At 38.7% G+C, this 18,338-nt stretch overlaps 1 protein-coding gene across 8 annotated transcripts in view; it reads right to left on the bottom strand.

Annotated features, from left to right (window-relative positions):
* Positions 1-18,338, bottom strand: part of fbln2 (fibulin 2) — a 74,402-nt gene that overhangs the window by 8,912 nt on the left and 47,152 nt on the right. For 7 of the 8 annotated variants that reach the window (XR_007814293.1, XR_007814294.1, XM_051074507.1 and 4 more), the window contains 5 exons: positions 14,172-14,309; positions 7,952-8,095; positions 3,109-3,237; positions 1,951-2,076; positions 637-753 (listed from right to left, as the gene is read on the bottom strand). Coding sequence is in view for 6 of the 8 variants with exons in the window: in XM_051074507.1 (XP_050930464.1) it covers positions 637-753; positions 1,951-2,076; positions 3,109-3,237; positions 7,952-8,095; positions 14,172-14,309 (654 nt within the window). In the remaining 2 variants the exon portion in view is untranslated. The remainder of the gene's footprint in view (positions 1-636; positions 754-1,950; positions 2,077-3,108; positions 3,238-7,951; positions 8,096-14,171; positions 14,310-18,338) is intronic. The other variant, XM_051074506.1, reaches the window with a different exon arrangement.

Below are 18,338 nucleotides of genomic sequence, written 5' to 3'. Positions count from 1 at the left end.
CTCCATTTTTTTTACGTTAACACTGTGGACCACTATAGAGTTTTAAGGTTGCATTGTTTCATTTTATTTTATTTAATGCTTTGGCCATTTGGTAGTAAAGAGACCTCACAGCAATGAAAAACATCTTTGGCTACTTTCTTAAGGTACACCCATACAATCTAATGCATTCCAGTACAACAGCCATGCCACATATTCTACTTTTACAAAACTTACAATTATATTTCGCTAAAACTCATTTAGAGGTGTCAGTTCGACTATATATTGAATTATATTTGTGTTCTAATATTCTACCCCTCTCATGTCTATAAATCGGGTGGGCAAAAAAAAACAAACATAAGAAACACCTATCAATATGATGCACTCCAGTTCAACACCACTGCAAGGTACAACCACAATAATAAAAAACATACTTAAATTAATACTTCTCTGAGGTGTCAATCAAAACTGAATTTTACCTCTGACATATTATTGACATATTATTGTATTATAATGTTGTCTAACATGTTTAACATTGACTCACATTAACTATGTGTTAGCAATCAATAACTTATTTATACACCCAGCAGACCCAGAGCAACATTATTGTACATAATGTCCAACTCTATCAGTTTACCTAGTAACCTTGGCAGAAAGTACCTTCACAGGTGTGTCCGTCCTCTTTCAGGTAGTAGCCTTGGCGACAGTAGCATTGATATGAGCCATAGATGTTAGCACATTCCTGGCTACAGGGATTTTTTTCACATTCGTTTAAATCTAAGCACAAAAAAGAAAAGGCATAATTAGAATTCTCCCTGTTTTATTGGTAAGACTGAATTATTTAAAAATGTAATGCATTAGTTATCCCTCAATATTTTCTGCCATTGCTGCTGTGTCTATTGGTCCCTACTTAAGATGTAAATCTTTAAAAATTGGTAAAAAAAAATAAAGGTTCATCTTTAACAACAATTTGAATTCAGCAGTTTCCTTAAACAGATGGTCCCTCTAGTTTTTTGCAAACGTTAACCAAAAATGAGGATATAGTGCATTTGAGTACTTGTGAGTATATCCCACATGTGAGATTGACTACAGCTTGTGTGTATATTATGTGTATTATATATCTGGTATATTTTAATATGTTTTGGACAATAGTAAAGCCCTGTGGCACAAAAAATAAGATCAGGCTTTGGATACACGGTATTATAGTTTAGATGATGTAATTGACTAATTTTCAACTGATGGAAAGCGCCCACAGAAACAGAGCCTACAGATACATCAGAAGAAAGAAAACAGGATAAAGGAGTCTGACTGAGAGGTGACTTCTGGGGAGGTGCATAGTGGAAACTAAAAAAAGATTTAAGTAATAATAAAAATAAAAGAGATGTTTGCATTTTTATGGTGCATTGATGGCTTTGTTATCAAACTGCCTCCTCAAGAGAGACATGCTTCAAGTCTCTGGGACAAATTAATTTGAAAAACACTAATCAAAACCCTGATCATGTTGCTTAGACAAGCTTTCATAATAAACCCAGATAAATGCAAAGCTTCACCGTTGGAAGGTGAACAGATACATTCTCAAATTGATTAAGTTCCCTCAATAATAGCTGTGACAAGCTGAATGTAATTTGAATCATGCTCCCAACCAGCTTTGCTCTTTCCTCAACAAACTGATAAGTGATGGCACCTGAACCTGGAAACCATTATGTATGCAATGCCAGACACCTAAGCATCCCAGAGATGGAGTTAAATTCCACCAGAAATGCTTTTTACTGATAACAAAGACTTACAAAGGACTCATAACAGGTACCCATCAATATATATGTAATTGCCAAAGTCTGTGTGAAGCCTGTATTTGGCTTTTGATACTTACCTCCACCACACATAAGATAAAGGAAAATAAGACAGTCAATATAAACAAGGCGGCATTTAAATTCTCAATGTGTTAGAGAACATAAACACAAAAAAATAGCTTACCTTCACAGTTCTTGCCATCAAAAGCTAGGGAGAAGCCAGCTGTGCATGAGCAGTGGTAGGAGCCTGGGGTGTTTTCACAGGTCTGAGCACACAGCCTGCCAGGGTAGCGCCAGCACTCATTTACATCTGTCAGTGCAGGAATAAGAGCTATTAGACAGCAGGCAGATACCTCCAGGCCACAAATGACTCAAAGCCAGAACTCATTCAGACACATGCAAAATTATGTGTAGACTGACTTTTTCACCTTGTTAGAATGTGAGTATGAGAATCTATCTATATTCTTAAAACACATTAATTGTTTTTTTTTGCCACTTGGGGTCAGACAAACAAGTTGTAAACACAGCACTGACTATTATCACGTACCCTGCGTACACTGAGCAACATTATCACTCACTTGGAGTCATGTTTCTGTCCACCTGATGATTGTAACTCCAATATTCTCTTTCCTTTTAGCCTTGTTTTGGTCACCACTACCTCTCTTTAGCTACTGAATGCTCCACTGTGTTCACCACCTAGTTGCTAACTTGTCTGTCTGCTGTTTGTTTGTGAGCAGGTAGTATATAGTGGGTTTATTAGAGCTTTTTCACTTAAAATAGCTGTCAATAGTAACTGAAAATGAGGGACTCCTGTTGCAAAAGACAATAACTTTGTTGACTGCATAGCACAGCTTTAATGTGGCCTGATTGTATTTTCCACTTACTGTAACTGCTACACAATAACAGGTCTCTTGCCTTTTTCGCTGAGCTTTAGTCTACCTTTACTAATCACAGATAAGTGTTTCCAAATTAAAGCATAAGTCACCACCATTAATTATTCTATTGAAGTAACTGAGAGAAGCAAATGAATGATACAGGAATTATTCAAGTAACACTTGTGTCCAATACTGAACGTAGCAGCATATAAACTATACACACAGCACAGCACCAGATTGCTTCAAAATGATATTAAACTTTATACCACTATAACATAGTTACCTAAAGATCTTACATTGCACTGTTACATTTAGTCCAATATGCCATCACTCTGGCTCTGTGTAGTGAAAATTAACAGTGACATTATTTCTGCTTCCAAAACAAGTCTGGCTTCAAAAACAATTTGGACAATCAAACCTCCAATCTGCTTGTCATCATCTCAAAGACATGGCATTGCAATACATACCAGTGCAAACTTTGCGGAGGGAATCATACTGGTAGCCCGTCTGACAGTCACAGCGGTAGCTGCCAGGGAGGTTGTGACAGATCTGGCCCACTCCACAGCGGTGCGTCCCCATCTGACACTCATCAATGTCTAGACAGACAGTGAGAAAGATAAAGCACCTCTGCAATAACCCACTCTGCACCTGCCTGGGTCTATCTTAATACACAGCCAAACTCCTGCTCAACAGTTAGATCATTTCACAGTTACACAGTCCTGTGGAGATGATCTGGACAGCCTAGTGGACGTTATTTGTTCATATGTTGCCTTTTGTAAGGACATGATCAGCCCATCAATTGTTCAGTCCTGCTTACAAAGAGAGAGAGAGGGTACAGCATCTGATCAGCTTTCAGCTACAAAAGAGCTGAAGATTGAAATACTAAAAGCCAAGCAAAACTACAAATCAGAATTGGAGAATAAGTTGGCTGCAAACAATCTTGGCTCATCCTGGGTGAGTATGAAAACCATGACAGGGCTTCAAAATACAGGGTGTAGCATGGTTATAGCATGGATATTGATTTGCCTAATGCTCTTAATTGTTTTTATTGTCATTTTGATACTTTTGATTTTTGCAAGGAAGTTCTGGAACTAAGCCATAATCTTAGGGGGCAATCAGCATTTTAACATTACCCGACAGGATGTTGAAAAAGCCTTCCTTTCGGTAAAAGTAAACAAAAAACATGGCCCTGATAATATCTGTGGTTCTGTACTTAAATTTTGTGTAAAGAACTGAGTCCTGTATTTTATCTTCTATCACTTTGTCTGACGGAAAGTGTACTTCCACTGGTTCACCACAAGGTTATGTGCTATCTCCCTTATTGTTTATCCATCCATGCATCCATCCATCTATCCATTGGTTATCCATTAAGGGTCGTGGGGTGGTGGTGGCTGTAGCCTATCCCAGCTGTCATTGGGCGAGAGGCAGGGTACACCCTGTACGGATCGGCAGTCCATCGCAGGGCCCCTTATTGTTTATCCTCTTCACAAGTGTGTGTCAGAGTAGATATGACAACAGAACAATATTATGCTGATGTTTCAGTGATTGTTAGCTTGCTTAATGAGAAAGAGACCAGTCACAGCCCAATCATCGATCACTTTGTACAGTGGTGTGATGAGTCTTACCTCCAGCTCAACATATCTAAAACTAAAGTTAATTAATTGACTTCAGGAAGAGACCTCAGGTGAACAAAGCCACTGTAATTAAAGGCCAGGCAATTGAATATGTGCAAACTTAGAAATACCTTGGGACCATTATTGATTCAAAACTGAACTTTGAAGTGAACTGTGAAGCGGTGTGTAGAAAGGCTCACCAACGTTTGTATTGTTTGAGGAAACTGTCACACTTTAACATTGATCGAACCATAATGACAATGTTTTATCTGGCTTTTATTGAATCTGTATTGTCTTTCTCTCTGGTTTCATGGTTTGGTCATTTATCTTTAAAAGACAAGAATTCTTTTAACCTAATTGTTAAATTGTCCAGTCAACTTACTGTACAGCATGCATCCTTGTACAGCAAACAGGTACAGCGGATATCTTTTTCCATTTTAAACAGTGTCTCTCACCCCCTACATGGTAACGTTCAGCTGCTTCCCTCTGAACAGAGGTTTTTAGCCCCAAGGAGTAGAACAAAGCGATGCAGAAGAAACTTTGATTAGGGGAACTTTGAGTACATTTATCATTATATCATTTGCTTGTTTTCATTGTTTCATTTCTTTTATCATTCTTTTATCAAATCAGTCAAGTGATTTGTACACCTCGGTGTGTCCAGCGACTCTAGAGTGTTAAACATTACTGTATTCAAGCTGCAATGACTCCATCTGCTGGATAAAGTAGCAAACTACTTAAACTACTTCAGATGCACTTAAAACTGCAGGACTGAAATTAACCATGCCTTCACATGCTGCCCTTCAATGAAAACTCACAATTTTCACATTAAGTCATCATGAAGGCCTTAAGACTGTCCTGACAACATTTGAAATGAATTGGGTCAACCTGCTAGTAACACACCTCACTCTACAAAATATGTCATTTCCTGTTCTCTGTAGGTGGCGCTACAACAATTTTATGCATATTGATATATGGATGTGTGCAGGTAGGGACCATTAACAATACTGTGAAGTTTGATGCAATTTAAACTAAGTATGGCTGAATTACAGCAAGTTAAATGCAAATGCAACAAAACTGTCTTGGGGGCGCTACAGAGTCATTCTTTTTGAGCATCTTTAGGCCCTGAAAAGGGCAATTCATTTGGCTGAAGAAGAAGAAAAAAATAAAAAGAAAATGAAAGCTCTAAGCAGCATTGAATGGGTTGTCGCACCCCACGCCTGTCGTGGGACCCACGGCTGCGGGGTCCCTGCAGGTTGTACGACGCAGTTCTGCAACTGCGTGACCGCCAGGCACAGAATGAATGAGTAAGAAGTCCCTGACTGCCCCCATCAGGTGGCACCATGACTATACCTGAATACTGGCATGTAGATGTGTTAAATGGTAAATAGACTGTACTTATATAGTGCTTTTCAACCACTCAAAGTGCTTCACACTACAGATCACATTCACCCCATTCACACACACATTCATACAGCACATGTTTTATACTGTCTAGAGACAGACACACACATTCGCACACCGATGCACACACATCTGGTTCAAGGATACTTCGGCATGCGGACTGGAGGAGCCGGGAATTGAACCACCGACCTTCTGATTGGTGGGCGACTGCTCTACCTCCTGAGCCACAGCCGCCCCACTTGACACTTAGCAAATATGACAATATATTGACATATGGGTGTGTCCATGTCAGGACCCTTATCAACACTGTGAAATTTGGGGCAGGCTGAACAAAGTATGGCTGAATTACAAAATTCAATTACAAAATTTGAGGTGGCGCCATGGCCACAAAGTTATTCTTTCAATAACTTTTAATCACAAAGGCCTCAAGAGTATCCTGACCAAGTTTGAGGTCGATATGATAAAAACTGTAGGAGGAGTAAAATCAAATACAATGTACACAAATGCCAAAAAGTGGCCAAAATGAGCAAAATTTACAAATTAAAATTAAAATGGCTGACTTCCTGTAGATTTGAGGCCATGCTGTCAAGAGACTTTTTGGTGCATCTCAGCATGTTACATCATACCTTAGAATTTCATTCACCTCGAACAAACTGAGCCCAATGGCAACGGGGTATGTCCAATGGGGCACTATGGAGCCATTTTATGGTGCCAATGAACGAGACCCCTATCAGATGTCAATTTTTGCCAGGTCTGATGCATGTGCAAAGTTTTGTGAGTTTTTGAGCATGTTTAGGTGCTCAAAAATAAGATTTTAGCATCACGAGAATAACCCCCAGGTGTCAGCATTACTTCTCATATCATATTATATCATATATATCATACGTGGAACTCTGCTTCGTTCACATGAACACACTCAGGAAATCCTGGGTTGACTTAAGGAGGTGATAATCACCATTGTATAACTACTTAGTGAGACTGTAGTTGTTGCTGGAACCCTGATCTTTTTTATTTCAGTTTAACAGTTTAACAACATGCACATGCTACATGCCTAGCTGGCTGTAACTAAGTAGGCCAGCTTGTACAACCCAGTCTCACGGCAGTTTGTGAAATAGTCACAGAGACGTAAGATAGAGAACAGCAATAGAATCTAAAAATGTTAACATACATTAAAATGCCTGACAGACACTTAAAAAATAGCAAACATACATAAACGTAAAAAAATGAAACAGTTTCCACACTGCGGTGTCCTGAGTGACAGAAAAAAAAGCGTGGCGAGGACACGAAAATCATTTCTAATTGAAATACATGAATCTGAAAGTCGTGCTGAGAGGCACAAAGAAATAAAAAAATTGTGTCTGTGGGCACGAATCAACAGATTACATTTTGTGACTATTTCATGAACTGCTGTGAGACCGGGTTGGCTTGTAAGCTTGGTTTATACTCAGCGTCAAAGTGGAGAGATGGTGTTTAGAGCAACATCTAATGTTAACTAGTTAATTTAGCATAACCTCAGCAGTGCTTTGTTTTTTGATTCTATAGCAGGTTTGCCAACTGCGGGCACCTGGCTGGAGTGAGATTTTAAACTGTAGTCTAAGAAGCCAACAGCTATGTGATGTGCAAAAAGTCACATGCCTCTAAAAGAGAGAATATTGCAGCAAGTAAGAAGCCAACAGCTATGTGATGTGCAAAAAGTCATATGCCTCTAAAAGAGAGAATATTGCAACAAGCTAATGATCTTAAAGGAATATTGTGATGCAATCACTGTTTACATTTACTGTGTGATTCAAAGTGATTCAAAGAAGATATGTGATGTATGTTAAATGTTACTGTGTGAGAGTAAATGTTAGTGTTCACTGCATATAATGCATGCTTTGTGTACTCAATATTAAAGTATGAAAAGGTTACATATTTTTTAAAAAATGATGCAAGGGAGAGTTAAGAAATAATTGTGTAAAATCAAAGATAACTTTGTTTTTAAAAAAATACAATCAGAGTAAAATAAAACAATATTTATGAATGTTCATTCATTTATGAATTTTAGACATCATATACATTTATATGATTTTTATTTAATATTATCGTTTATATTTTGTTAAAATTGAACTGTCTGAGGTTTCATAGTAGGTAGGATTCAGACATTTTCCGAAAAACCTTATGTTTTATGGTTTATGTTTTTATGTCTTATGCTTTTACAATTTAGAAATACAATACAATAATTTTTTTCTTGTGCATTTACATCTTTTCATATGGCTGCCAGCCTTGTGCATCAATGGTGTTGTGAGGAGAATCTCACCGGCACACTTGGTTCCATCAGGGCTGGCATGGTATCCATGACTGCACTTTATGATCTTCTGCTGGCACATGTAGGAGCCCACTGTGTTGATACAGTTAAAGCTTGAGCTGCATGGATCACTCAGGCTGTTGCACTCATTTATGTCTGCAGAACCAGAGAGAGGAAGAGAGAGGGGGAGATAGAATCAAGCCTCAAGACAGCTGAGAGTGACTGGTAGGAGGTTTGATCCTGATTGACAGGTCAAAGTATAGTTACTTCCTCACAGTAATTGAGGCAGATCTGGCAATATTTTTCCTATTGCTAATAGGTGGCACTATGATCAAAAACTGGTACGTAGATATCTTCAGGCTGGGATTCGGGGACGCCCTGCAACGAATTGCTACAATTTTCACATCAAGTCATCATGAAGTGCCTTAAGGCTTTCCTGACAGAATTAAGTGGATCAGGTCAGCCTGCCAGCCTGACTTGCAGCAAGTTAAATGCAACTTCCTGTTTCATGGCAAAGCACTGAAATTTGAAGGGCCGCGACAGAAACACCCTTCAACAAAAACTCAAAAACCCTACAATTAAACCTTGTCAATGCCTTAATATCAGACTGACAATGTTTAAAGTCAATCTGATAAGGTGTCTAGGAGAAGTACATTCAAGTATGACCCCTGGAAATGGCTAAAAAATACATCAATTTTTCATCTTCCCATCAAAATAGCCCTGTTGGGTTTAGGGTATGGCTCCAAGAGACTTTTTTAAAAGTCTTGGGATGTTACATAACTGTGCAAAATTTCATACCTGTAGATTATTGCATAAAATAGGGCTGTCACTTTGGCAAAAAAATAAAGATCAAATAAACAAAAAAATCAAAACAACCTGCAATTCCTTCGATTAATTAATTAATTAATTTGAAGCCAGTTTGAATTTCACAGCTTTCACAGCTGTGTATACAAGTTTCTGGGGATCTTACATAACATTGGGATGTTACATTACTGTGCAAAATTTCATAACTGTAGGTGAAATGAGCTTCAGGGACTGCTTGGCTGAAATTTTGTAGGGGGTGATACCGAGCCAATTTGCCACACCCATGTTCAAGACCCCTAGAAGATGTAATTTTCTTGGGGCCTGAGGCATCTAGTAAGTTTCGTGAGTTTTTGGGCATCTTTAGGCCCTCAAAAAGGCATTTCATATGGAGGGGAAAAAATCATAAAAAATAAAATGTTTAGTATTATTATTATGATAATAATAATAAACTGAGTGAGAACTGAGAGTTCTAATAATAATTAAAGCCCACCCCACGCCCATCAGGGGACTGGCAGCTGCAGGGTCATTGCAATTCGTACAACTGCATGACTGTTGGACACAGAACGAATGAGTTAAAAATTACATGCTGTGCCTGTCAGCTGGATATTTGTATGATGCATGAAGTCAGACACCTGCACAGATACAGTCCAAGAGCAGCTCATTCCTCTGTCTTTTTGCCCTCAGACTTGACAAGTATGCTCTGGGCTAATAAAATGTAATAAATGTCTCTGATCTGATGTGAAATGGATTTTTGTCAACCTACAAGTCATATGACATAGAAATTGCATGACTGCTGAGCACAGAACAAATGAGCTAAATATCTGTTACTGTGTCCACCACCTGCATATTTGTATGATTCATGAAGGCAGTCATGTGCACAGACAGACTCTTAGAGGGGCTTAATCCTTTTGAGGACTCCAGACTAAATTTTCCTCTAGTAGCACCAGTACTCCTTACTGAAAATTTTAGGAGCACCAGCCAAAAAGTTAGAAGCACATTTAAATCAACGTTCAATGCAACATATTCCAATTTTTTCCATGTTAACTATATTACTGATAAATTCTTTGTTAAATAAATACACAATTTACAGAAATAACAATGTGTTTTATTAGGTAAAAAGTATTATTAAAATCTACATGAATGATTTAGGTTGCCCTTTATTGTGGGAGAAAATAAAGCAATCCACATTTCTGAGTGATTGCACTGTGTGCCATAAGAAATAATAATCACAAAAAATCACTGGTTAAACAAGGCTTATAGTGAAGTGATTTAAACAGTGATTTGCTCATCTGCCTAAGTCAGGGCGAAGCCACTAACCACCTGCAGAGATGGGTATCATAAGGATTTTATCTTTATCCATCCAGACCCCTATCAGTCTAGCTCAGTCTGTTACTGGTTCTTTTTCATTACTAAATGATTGGGTTTTTTAATTTATAATTTTGTAAAAGAATAAATTCAGGACATGAGAAGAATTGAGTTATATATTAAGTACAACTAAATACTGTTTCTAGAAAAGCAACAGTAAAATCACAGTTAACTCAATATCTCACTGGACAGAAATCTAAAATGTCTAGGGCTTGTTTGTCTTAGAGAGTAAAGTTTACAGCAATTTGCCAAATTTTAAGATTGGTGGCAAACAAACCAGTTACACTACTGTCACAAAATATGACTAATTGGCAGTCTGGAGCCCTGCTCTTTCCTCTCATCCTCAGACTTGACAAACATGCTCTTAGCTCATTGTAACTTAAATAGGCGATTTCTGACCTCATGTGAAATGGAACTTTTACTGTTGCCAATAGGTGGTGCTATGAGTATGGCTAAATGTTGGCATGTAGACGTGTTCAGGCCAAGACTCTTATCAAACAAGTGAAATTTGGGGCAGAATGGATAATGTATATGTGAGGTACAACAATGTTCAGTTTTATGGCGAAGCTTCAAAATTCGCCATGCTGCCATGGCAAGGATGTTTAATGAAGATTCACAACCTTCACAATAAAAGATAAATATAGTCTTAATCCTTTCTGACCACATTGAGGTGAATCTGATCAACCCACTTGGAGAACGGTACGAAACATGCCATGTCATGTCATGCTGTAGGTGGTGCTATGAGTATGGCTGAATATTTGCATGTTGATGAGTTCAGGCCGGGCCTCTTGTCAAACGTGAAGTTTTAGACAGATTGGACAATTTATATTTGAGCTTCCTCTTTCATAGCGAAGCATTGAAACACCCCCACAGGCACGCCGCTCGATGAAGCCTGAAAAGTGTCGCAATTTACCACCACAGCGGGACTCTAGAAGTCACCTATCAAATTTGAAGTCAATTGGATCAAATTGCACACTAACATCAAGTTCCGTGACTTATGACATAAAATTCTCAAAAAGATTCAGTTTGTCCACAGTGATGAGAGCAATGGCCTCACTGAATTTCATGAAAATCCAAGCACCTTCTTTCCAACATGGCCTGTGTTTGGGGGCACTGTGGAGCCCACCAACCACGCCTGAGCCCAGTCACTAAAGGATAATACAATTTTTACCAGGTCTGAGGTATGTGCCAATTTTGGTGAGTTTTCAAGCATCCTAAAGCCCTCAAAAATGTGATTTGTTTGGCGTCCTTTTGCTCTCAGCCTTGACAAGTACCCTCTTCACTCCCTGACCAAATATTAAATGATTCAGTCAAGCCGCTTGGAGACCCACAGTCTTCACCAGATAACACCTTTGTGATATTAATGCTTGTCTGGCCACATTTTAGGTGAATCAGATCAACCCCCTTTGGATGAAACATATCATTTCCTGTTGTCAATAGGTGGTGCTATGTCTATACCTGTATACTGGAATGTAGATGTGTTCAGGACAGGCCTGTTGTCAAACTTTGTAAAATTTGGGGCAGATTGGACAAACTATGTTTGAGTTACAAGAAGTTAAATGCAACTTCATGTTTCACGGCGAGACATTGAAATTTGAGATGCCACCACGGCCATGCCCTTCGCTATTCTGTAAAGCTGTTGATAACTTAAAGTCAAAAACTCATTAAGAGTATCCTGATCAAGTTTGAGGTTGATATGATAAAATCTGAAGGAGGAGTTTGATCAAATACAACATCTCCAAATGGCAAAAAATAAGCCACATCTGCATATTAAAATTAAAATAGCCAACTTCCTGTAGGTTTTAGGCCATGATGATTTTTTTGTACATCTGGGCATGTTACATATGTGTACTGACTTTCATTCCCCTTAGCACAAAAAAGCCCAATGGTGAGGGTTTTTTTCCAGGAGGTGCTATTGAGCCATTTTGCCATGCCCACGAGCAAGAGGGACCGTTGGTCGGGTCCTAATAATAATAACAATAATTAAAGCTACAAGCAGCATTGAACAGGCCCTTGCACCCCACGCCTGTTGGGGGACCAGTGGCCGCAGGGTCCCCGCAGGTCGGGACCCTTATCAACACTGAAATTTGGGGCAGATTGAGCAAAGAATGGCTGAGTTACTTAAATGCAACTTCCTGTTTCATGGCCACACCCTTTGACGCCAACAAAATCTTCTAATAACTTTTAATCACAAAGGCCTTGAGAGTATCCTGACCAAGTTTGAGGTTGAAATTATAAAAACTGTAGGAGAAGTTTGATCAAATACAACGTACCTAAATGCCAAAAAATGGCCAAAAATGAGCAAACTTTTCAAATTAAAATGGCCGACTTCCTGTAGGTTTGAGGCCATGATGTCAAGAGACTTTTTGGTGCATCTCGGCATGTTACATCATGCCTCTGAATTTCGTTCACCTCGGACAAACTAGGTCCAACGGTAAGGGGATTTTGAGTATGTCCAAGGGGGCACTATGGAGCCATTTTATGGTGCCAATGAACAAGACCCCTATCAGATGTCAATTTTCGCTAGGTCTGATGCGTGTGCAAAGTTTTGAGCATGTTTAGGCCCTAATAATAATAAACACAACAATTCCAATATGGTCCTTGCAACCTTGGTTGCTTGGGCCCTAATTACAGATTCGTGCATTTACTTGTTGCCTTGTTGGTAGTAATAATGCTTTCTTAATAGGGATTGGTTTCAATCCTTGTTGAGCACTGTCAAAGTAGATTATGAACCATGGGATTAGTATGTATGAATGTAGTTATGTGGATGGTATAAATACCAAATATCACAAAAAAGAACTGTTGAATCATGTTGAGCTGTGATTACTGGTGTCTGTTGGCTCTTAAACAGCAGTGATAATCACTATGTGAAATGAGAAAGCATTTTGAGGGAACACAGTCACAGAACAGCAGATGCCTAAATCATAAAATTTCCATAATCGTGGAAGAGAGGTTAATTAGGAAAATCATAAAAACATTTTAAAAACAGATTATACACAAGATTTCTAGAGAAGACGATGATGAAGAATGATGATTACTTTGGTCTGTGTGGCTGTTTATCAGCCGAGGTATATGAGGTATTCTATGATATCAGGAGCACCCAGACGTAAATATTCTGGCTACTTCATGATATTTCCCCATTCCAAGATGATGTTTGCCTATACACAAGTAAACAAATTTAAAAAGAGATGTCATTTGTTTAATCTGCGCAAAATTCAAATCAAAAACAACAAATTGTGTTTTCACTGGAGGTTTCTTGGCCAGATGCAGGAACTTCCTGCATCTGGCCGAGTCTAGTCACCAGGAATTTCCCAAGGAAATGGTGGAGATTCTCCAAGAGGTTACTGCACCCAGCCGGGAAATGATCAAATAATTTTTCTTTTTTTTTTTTCATTTTTACACTTTTGTACAAAATATAGTTTTTGTCAGAATGAATGCTTAACTTCACCACCAAGTTAACTTCACCTACTTAAACCTTATTCATGAAAATGCTGTTAAACTCACAGGATACATATTACTGCCATAAAACATGTGACATTAAAATAGAAATCACAAGATCTTGTGCCAGTTAACTATTTCATATAAATAGAGAAATTACATATTGACTGAAACAAAAAGTATATAACCTTTTAGAAACAGCCTTATGTTGATTGTATGAAAGACATTCCTGATTCCTGATTTCCCTCAGGAGTTGGTAGAGACCAAAAACAGAGCTGGATGTGTAAATAATCAACTGTTTGAACGTGCTTTTGCTGAGCTTCAGTGGTTTAACTTCTCATTTTGCTGCAGTGTTATAAAGATGTACTCTGCACATCACTGCTGGTGGTTACAGGTGCAACAAAGAAAACCTTTGACTGCACCCAGTCAGTGATGCTGGTTCTGATCAGACTTTTACTTTTTTATTTTAGTTTTTAATGTTTGAAAACTATAAACACCACAAAGAAAATATGAGGCCCTCCTTGGCGAGAGGTAAAAAATTGACCCCAACCTCTCTATTAGTTATTTAATAATAATGTGTTACTAATATGTTTCCATTAGCCAGAAGAAAGCAGCCCTGACTTACCGATACAGTTGCCATGAGAGTCCTGTGTGAAGCCGGTGATGCACTTTTGTTTGGGATTACACAAGAAGGAGCCCAGTGTGTTCTCACACACAAAACCCATACCACAGTTATGGGTTCCTTGCACACATTCATCAATATCTAAAAAAAAAAAAACAGAACAGATAAGCATAAATGCGATTACTCATCTTGAAAAAATAGTGCACACTCTATTCAGTTGCAAGAGACTTTCATCTGCTGTTAACTCTCACTTTCAATCTCAGCTGCTAACTTGTTAACAGTACAGTAGGTGGCACTGTGGCACAAGCGTAGAATAAACAAAAGCAGCATCCCAGAAATTCACACTTTCACTCAGACAAAATTGTTACTTGTTTCAAGTCTATTATTAACAGAAGTTGAACCAAACTTCCTACATAACAGTTACTGAATCTCATGAGTGATGGTTGGAGTTATAATGGAAGTGCTGTAATGTGCTGTAAGCCCATATCTCTGGAGGTCACTCTATATTTGGTCCACTGAGATTCCTCTAAAGGTACACAGACAGAAGGTCTTAATTTGAGTTTTTAGGATAGATTTCCCACATCACAAAAAAGGAGATCTCTCCTTCTTTTTCATGCTAAATAGTTTCCTCCCTTTTGGACGGTTGACTAAATATTACCTTCATTATCTACTATCTATCTATTGATTAGTCCCTCCCTTGTGCTGAGTGCTGATGGCACAAGTCACAGAGCTTCAACATACTTTACTGCCTATGCAAGGCTCCCTCTCTGGGTGATTATGTGGTCATATACTGAACCTGGGCATAAGGTTCAGTATACTACCTGCCAAGGTAGTAGCTTCCACAGTTATTCATGGTGTACTACACAGCAGTCTTGTAGTCAGGGATTTCTGAGTCATTAATGGGGCAACTTTAAGGACAAATTATTTTGGGTTTGCAGTGATAAAATTAGAAAGAGCAACAGAGGGAATGTGATGACAAACTTTAGGGACCAGAAAAGCCTGTGTTTGCATGCTTGAGCATCTCATACACAGTGCCTATAAATTGCTAATACACTGGCACACTCACAGACAGTTTCTGCTGAATTGTCACAGTGTAATATTGATTGCAAATATACTGAAGATGATGTTTACAACTTCACAGCTTGAAGACTGTGGGTTTTAATTAGATGTATTGCAGCCCAGTATCACCAAGAATTACATAAACACTGGATAAATCCGCAGCTTAAGACTGCTCACTGCCCCCTGCCCCTGGACTGTAACACACCCATTACACAAGGACTCTACCTCAGCTTATTGCACATTTATACCCAGACTTCCATTATCTGTTCTATAACATTACTATCCACAATCTATCTTGCGCCTTAATGCACCATTTGCACAACTGTCCTCTGTTTGTATATAGATTGAGTCACATATTTTGTATATTAAATTTTTTATACATTTTTATGTTTTATTTTTATTCTGTTTTGTATATATATATATATATATATTATATATATATATTATATATATATATATTTAGAAATCTTTCAAAAACTTGTTTAAAACTAAAAGTATTATTGTTATTTATGTGACAAATAACAAACTGAAACAACTAAATAGTCCTTTTTCACACATATTTACCAAAAAAAATTATATTTTGTATGGTTCCTTTGGCCTTGATCACAGCTTGCATTCTTGCTGGCACTGTTTTTATGTACTTTTGCAACAGTCTATTTTGTTATTGAGTTCCAAATAGGTTCTAGCTGTTCCCACAGACTTGCTTTAGATGAAACTTTTGTGCGATCAATCTTTGAATCTACTAAATACCAAATTTGTTCAATAGGATTCAAATTCGGACTTTGCCTTGGCCAGTCCATCAGTGTCAGTACTCTAGATTCCTTTTTCTTGGTCAAATAGTTTCTGCACAGCTTTGAAGTATGCTTCGGTCTATCGTCTTGTTGGTATATGAACCCACAACCAATCAGATTCAGTCCAGAAAGGATTCCATAATGCACTAAGATGTTGTGGTAGACGTTCTTGTTAATGATACCGTCGATTTTCACCATGACATTTCCACAAATGGAACCCCATGCCATAATGGAATCTCCATCGTGTTTCACTGTGGGTGCAATGAATCTGGCATCAAAACGTTCTCCAGCTTTTCTGTGGACATAAACATGACGATGTTATGATGTCCAGAGTTCCTTCCAGTCATCAACAGTCCAGAGTTTGCACTCCCTGGCAAATCTGAGGCATTTCTGGATGTTTGCAGGCCTCAATAATGGCTTCTTAGCAGCTATTCTTCCTTTTGAGCCTTGTTCCAACAGTCGTCTGCTTATGGTCATTCTGGAGACCCTCTCAGACTCTGATCTAGAAGCATTCATCTCTGCATGAAGATCAGAAATAGTCTTCCTTCTGTCTCTAGTATTTAAAATCTTGATGTGTCTGACATCTGCTTCAGTTAACTTTTGTTCCCTGCCTCTTCCGTGGCGCATTTTGTAAGTACCGGTCTCTGCAATTGACTCCAAGGCATATTTGACCACACTGTGAGAACACGTTATGTCCTCTCCTGCCCACGCAAGTTGCTTAGGCCCTAATTAAAGCTGCAAGCAGCATTGAACGGGCCCTCCCACCCCACACCTGTTGGGGGACCTGCAGCCCGCAGGTTGTACGACACGGTTCTGCAACTACATGACCGCCGGACACAGAACAAACAAGTCAAAAGTCCCTTACTGCACCCATCAGTTGCACATTTCCATCATGCACGAAGGCAGCCTTTGTCCTTTGTCCTCAGACTGGACAATTACCTGCTTTGCTTTCTGACCAAATGTGAGATGGATCTGTGTCAAGCTACTGGGAGGAGTACATTGATGAAGAACACATGTCATTTCCAGTAGGTGGCTGAATATTGGCATGTAGATGTGTTCAACCCATGACACCAATCAAATATGTGAAGTTTGGGGCAGATTGGACAGTGCATATGGGAGTTACAACAACTTCCTGTTTAATGGCGAAGCATCAACATTCACCATACTGCCATGGCACGGGCTTCCAGTGAGGACTCACAATCTTCACAATAAAGACTTATGTTCTCAGTGCTTGTCTGACCACATTTGAGGTGGATGTGATCAACCCACTGGGAAAGCATATCAGTGTGACATTTCTTCTTTCCAGTAGGTGGCGCTAATACCATGACTGAATACTGTTTTGCAGATGTGTTCAGGCCATAACACTAGTTTGGGGCAGATTGGACAGTGCAGATGGGAGTTACAACAACTCCCTGTTTCATGGCGAAGCATTGAAACTCACCACAGCACCACAGGACAGGCATCCCATGAAGACTCACAGTTTTCACAGTGAAGCACCATTATGATCTTAATGCTTGTCTGACCACATTTGAGGTGAATCAGATCAACCTACTTAGATAAAACACATCATTTACTGTTGCCAATAGGTGACACTGCTGTATACTGGAATGTAGATGTGTTCAGGACAGGCCTGTTGTCAAACCTGTGAAATAAAATATTTTTTACCTCTTCTCATGCATTGATTGTGACAATGTGATTAATTCTTGATAGATAAAATGTATATCTTCTCAAAACAAAATTGGTAACTGGGACTCAGTATGTAATCATTGCACTTGGTCAAAGGTGATTACTGATGTGTATAAATGGGAACAAAAAGAGGAATGTGTCTGAAAAAATTATTCCAACTTTATGGGCAAAAGTGTATTTACATTCTGTAATTTCTCATCTATATAGGTGCAGGGTGCCACACTGGATTCAAGTTGCCTCCCAACACACAAGGGATTCTCATGCATTTCAGGCATTACTGTTTGTAATGATGCACACATCAATCTCACTGTTAACTGTTTACATTCCCACACCTGCAGTGTGACACTTGCAGTTACCATGGTAACTACAGGGGTTTCCAAATTAACCAAAAACACAGGAAATAAGAATTTAAAAACCACTGGCAACAATCCTGGGCTTTGTAGAATTGTCTAATAATTATGTTCTTCTCTGGTGATAGGGTTGTGTATCAGTGAGTGTGGTCTTGTTGAACTGTCCTTTCTGTCTCATGTTTGTTTACCACTATAAACAAATTAAAAATCCTATACTGCACCTTAAAAAAACATAATCAGCATTTCCACAGACTACTTAAGTGGCTCAGGAAATGAAACCTGGG

The sequence above is a fragment of the Lates calcarifer genome, linkage group LG12 (genome assembly GCF_001640805.2).
Source record: "Lates calcarifer isolate ASB-BC8 linkage group LG12, TLL_Latcal_v3, whole genome shotgun sequence".
NCBI classification, from domain to species: domain Eukaryota; kingdom Metazoa; phylum Chordata; class Actinopteri; family Centropomidae; genus Lates; species Lates calcarifer.
Note: the sequence above shows the minus strand (reverse complement) of the source record. Positions and strands in the feature narration are given on the sequence as shown.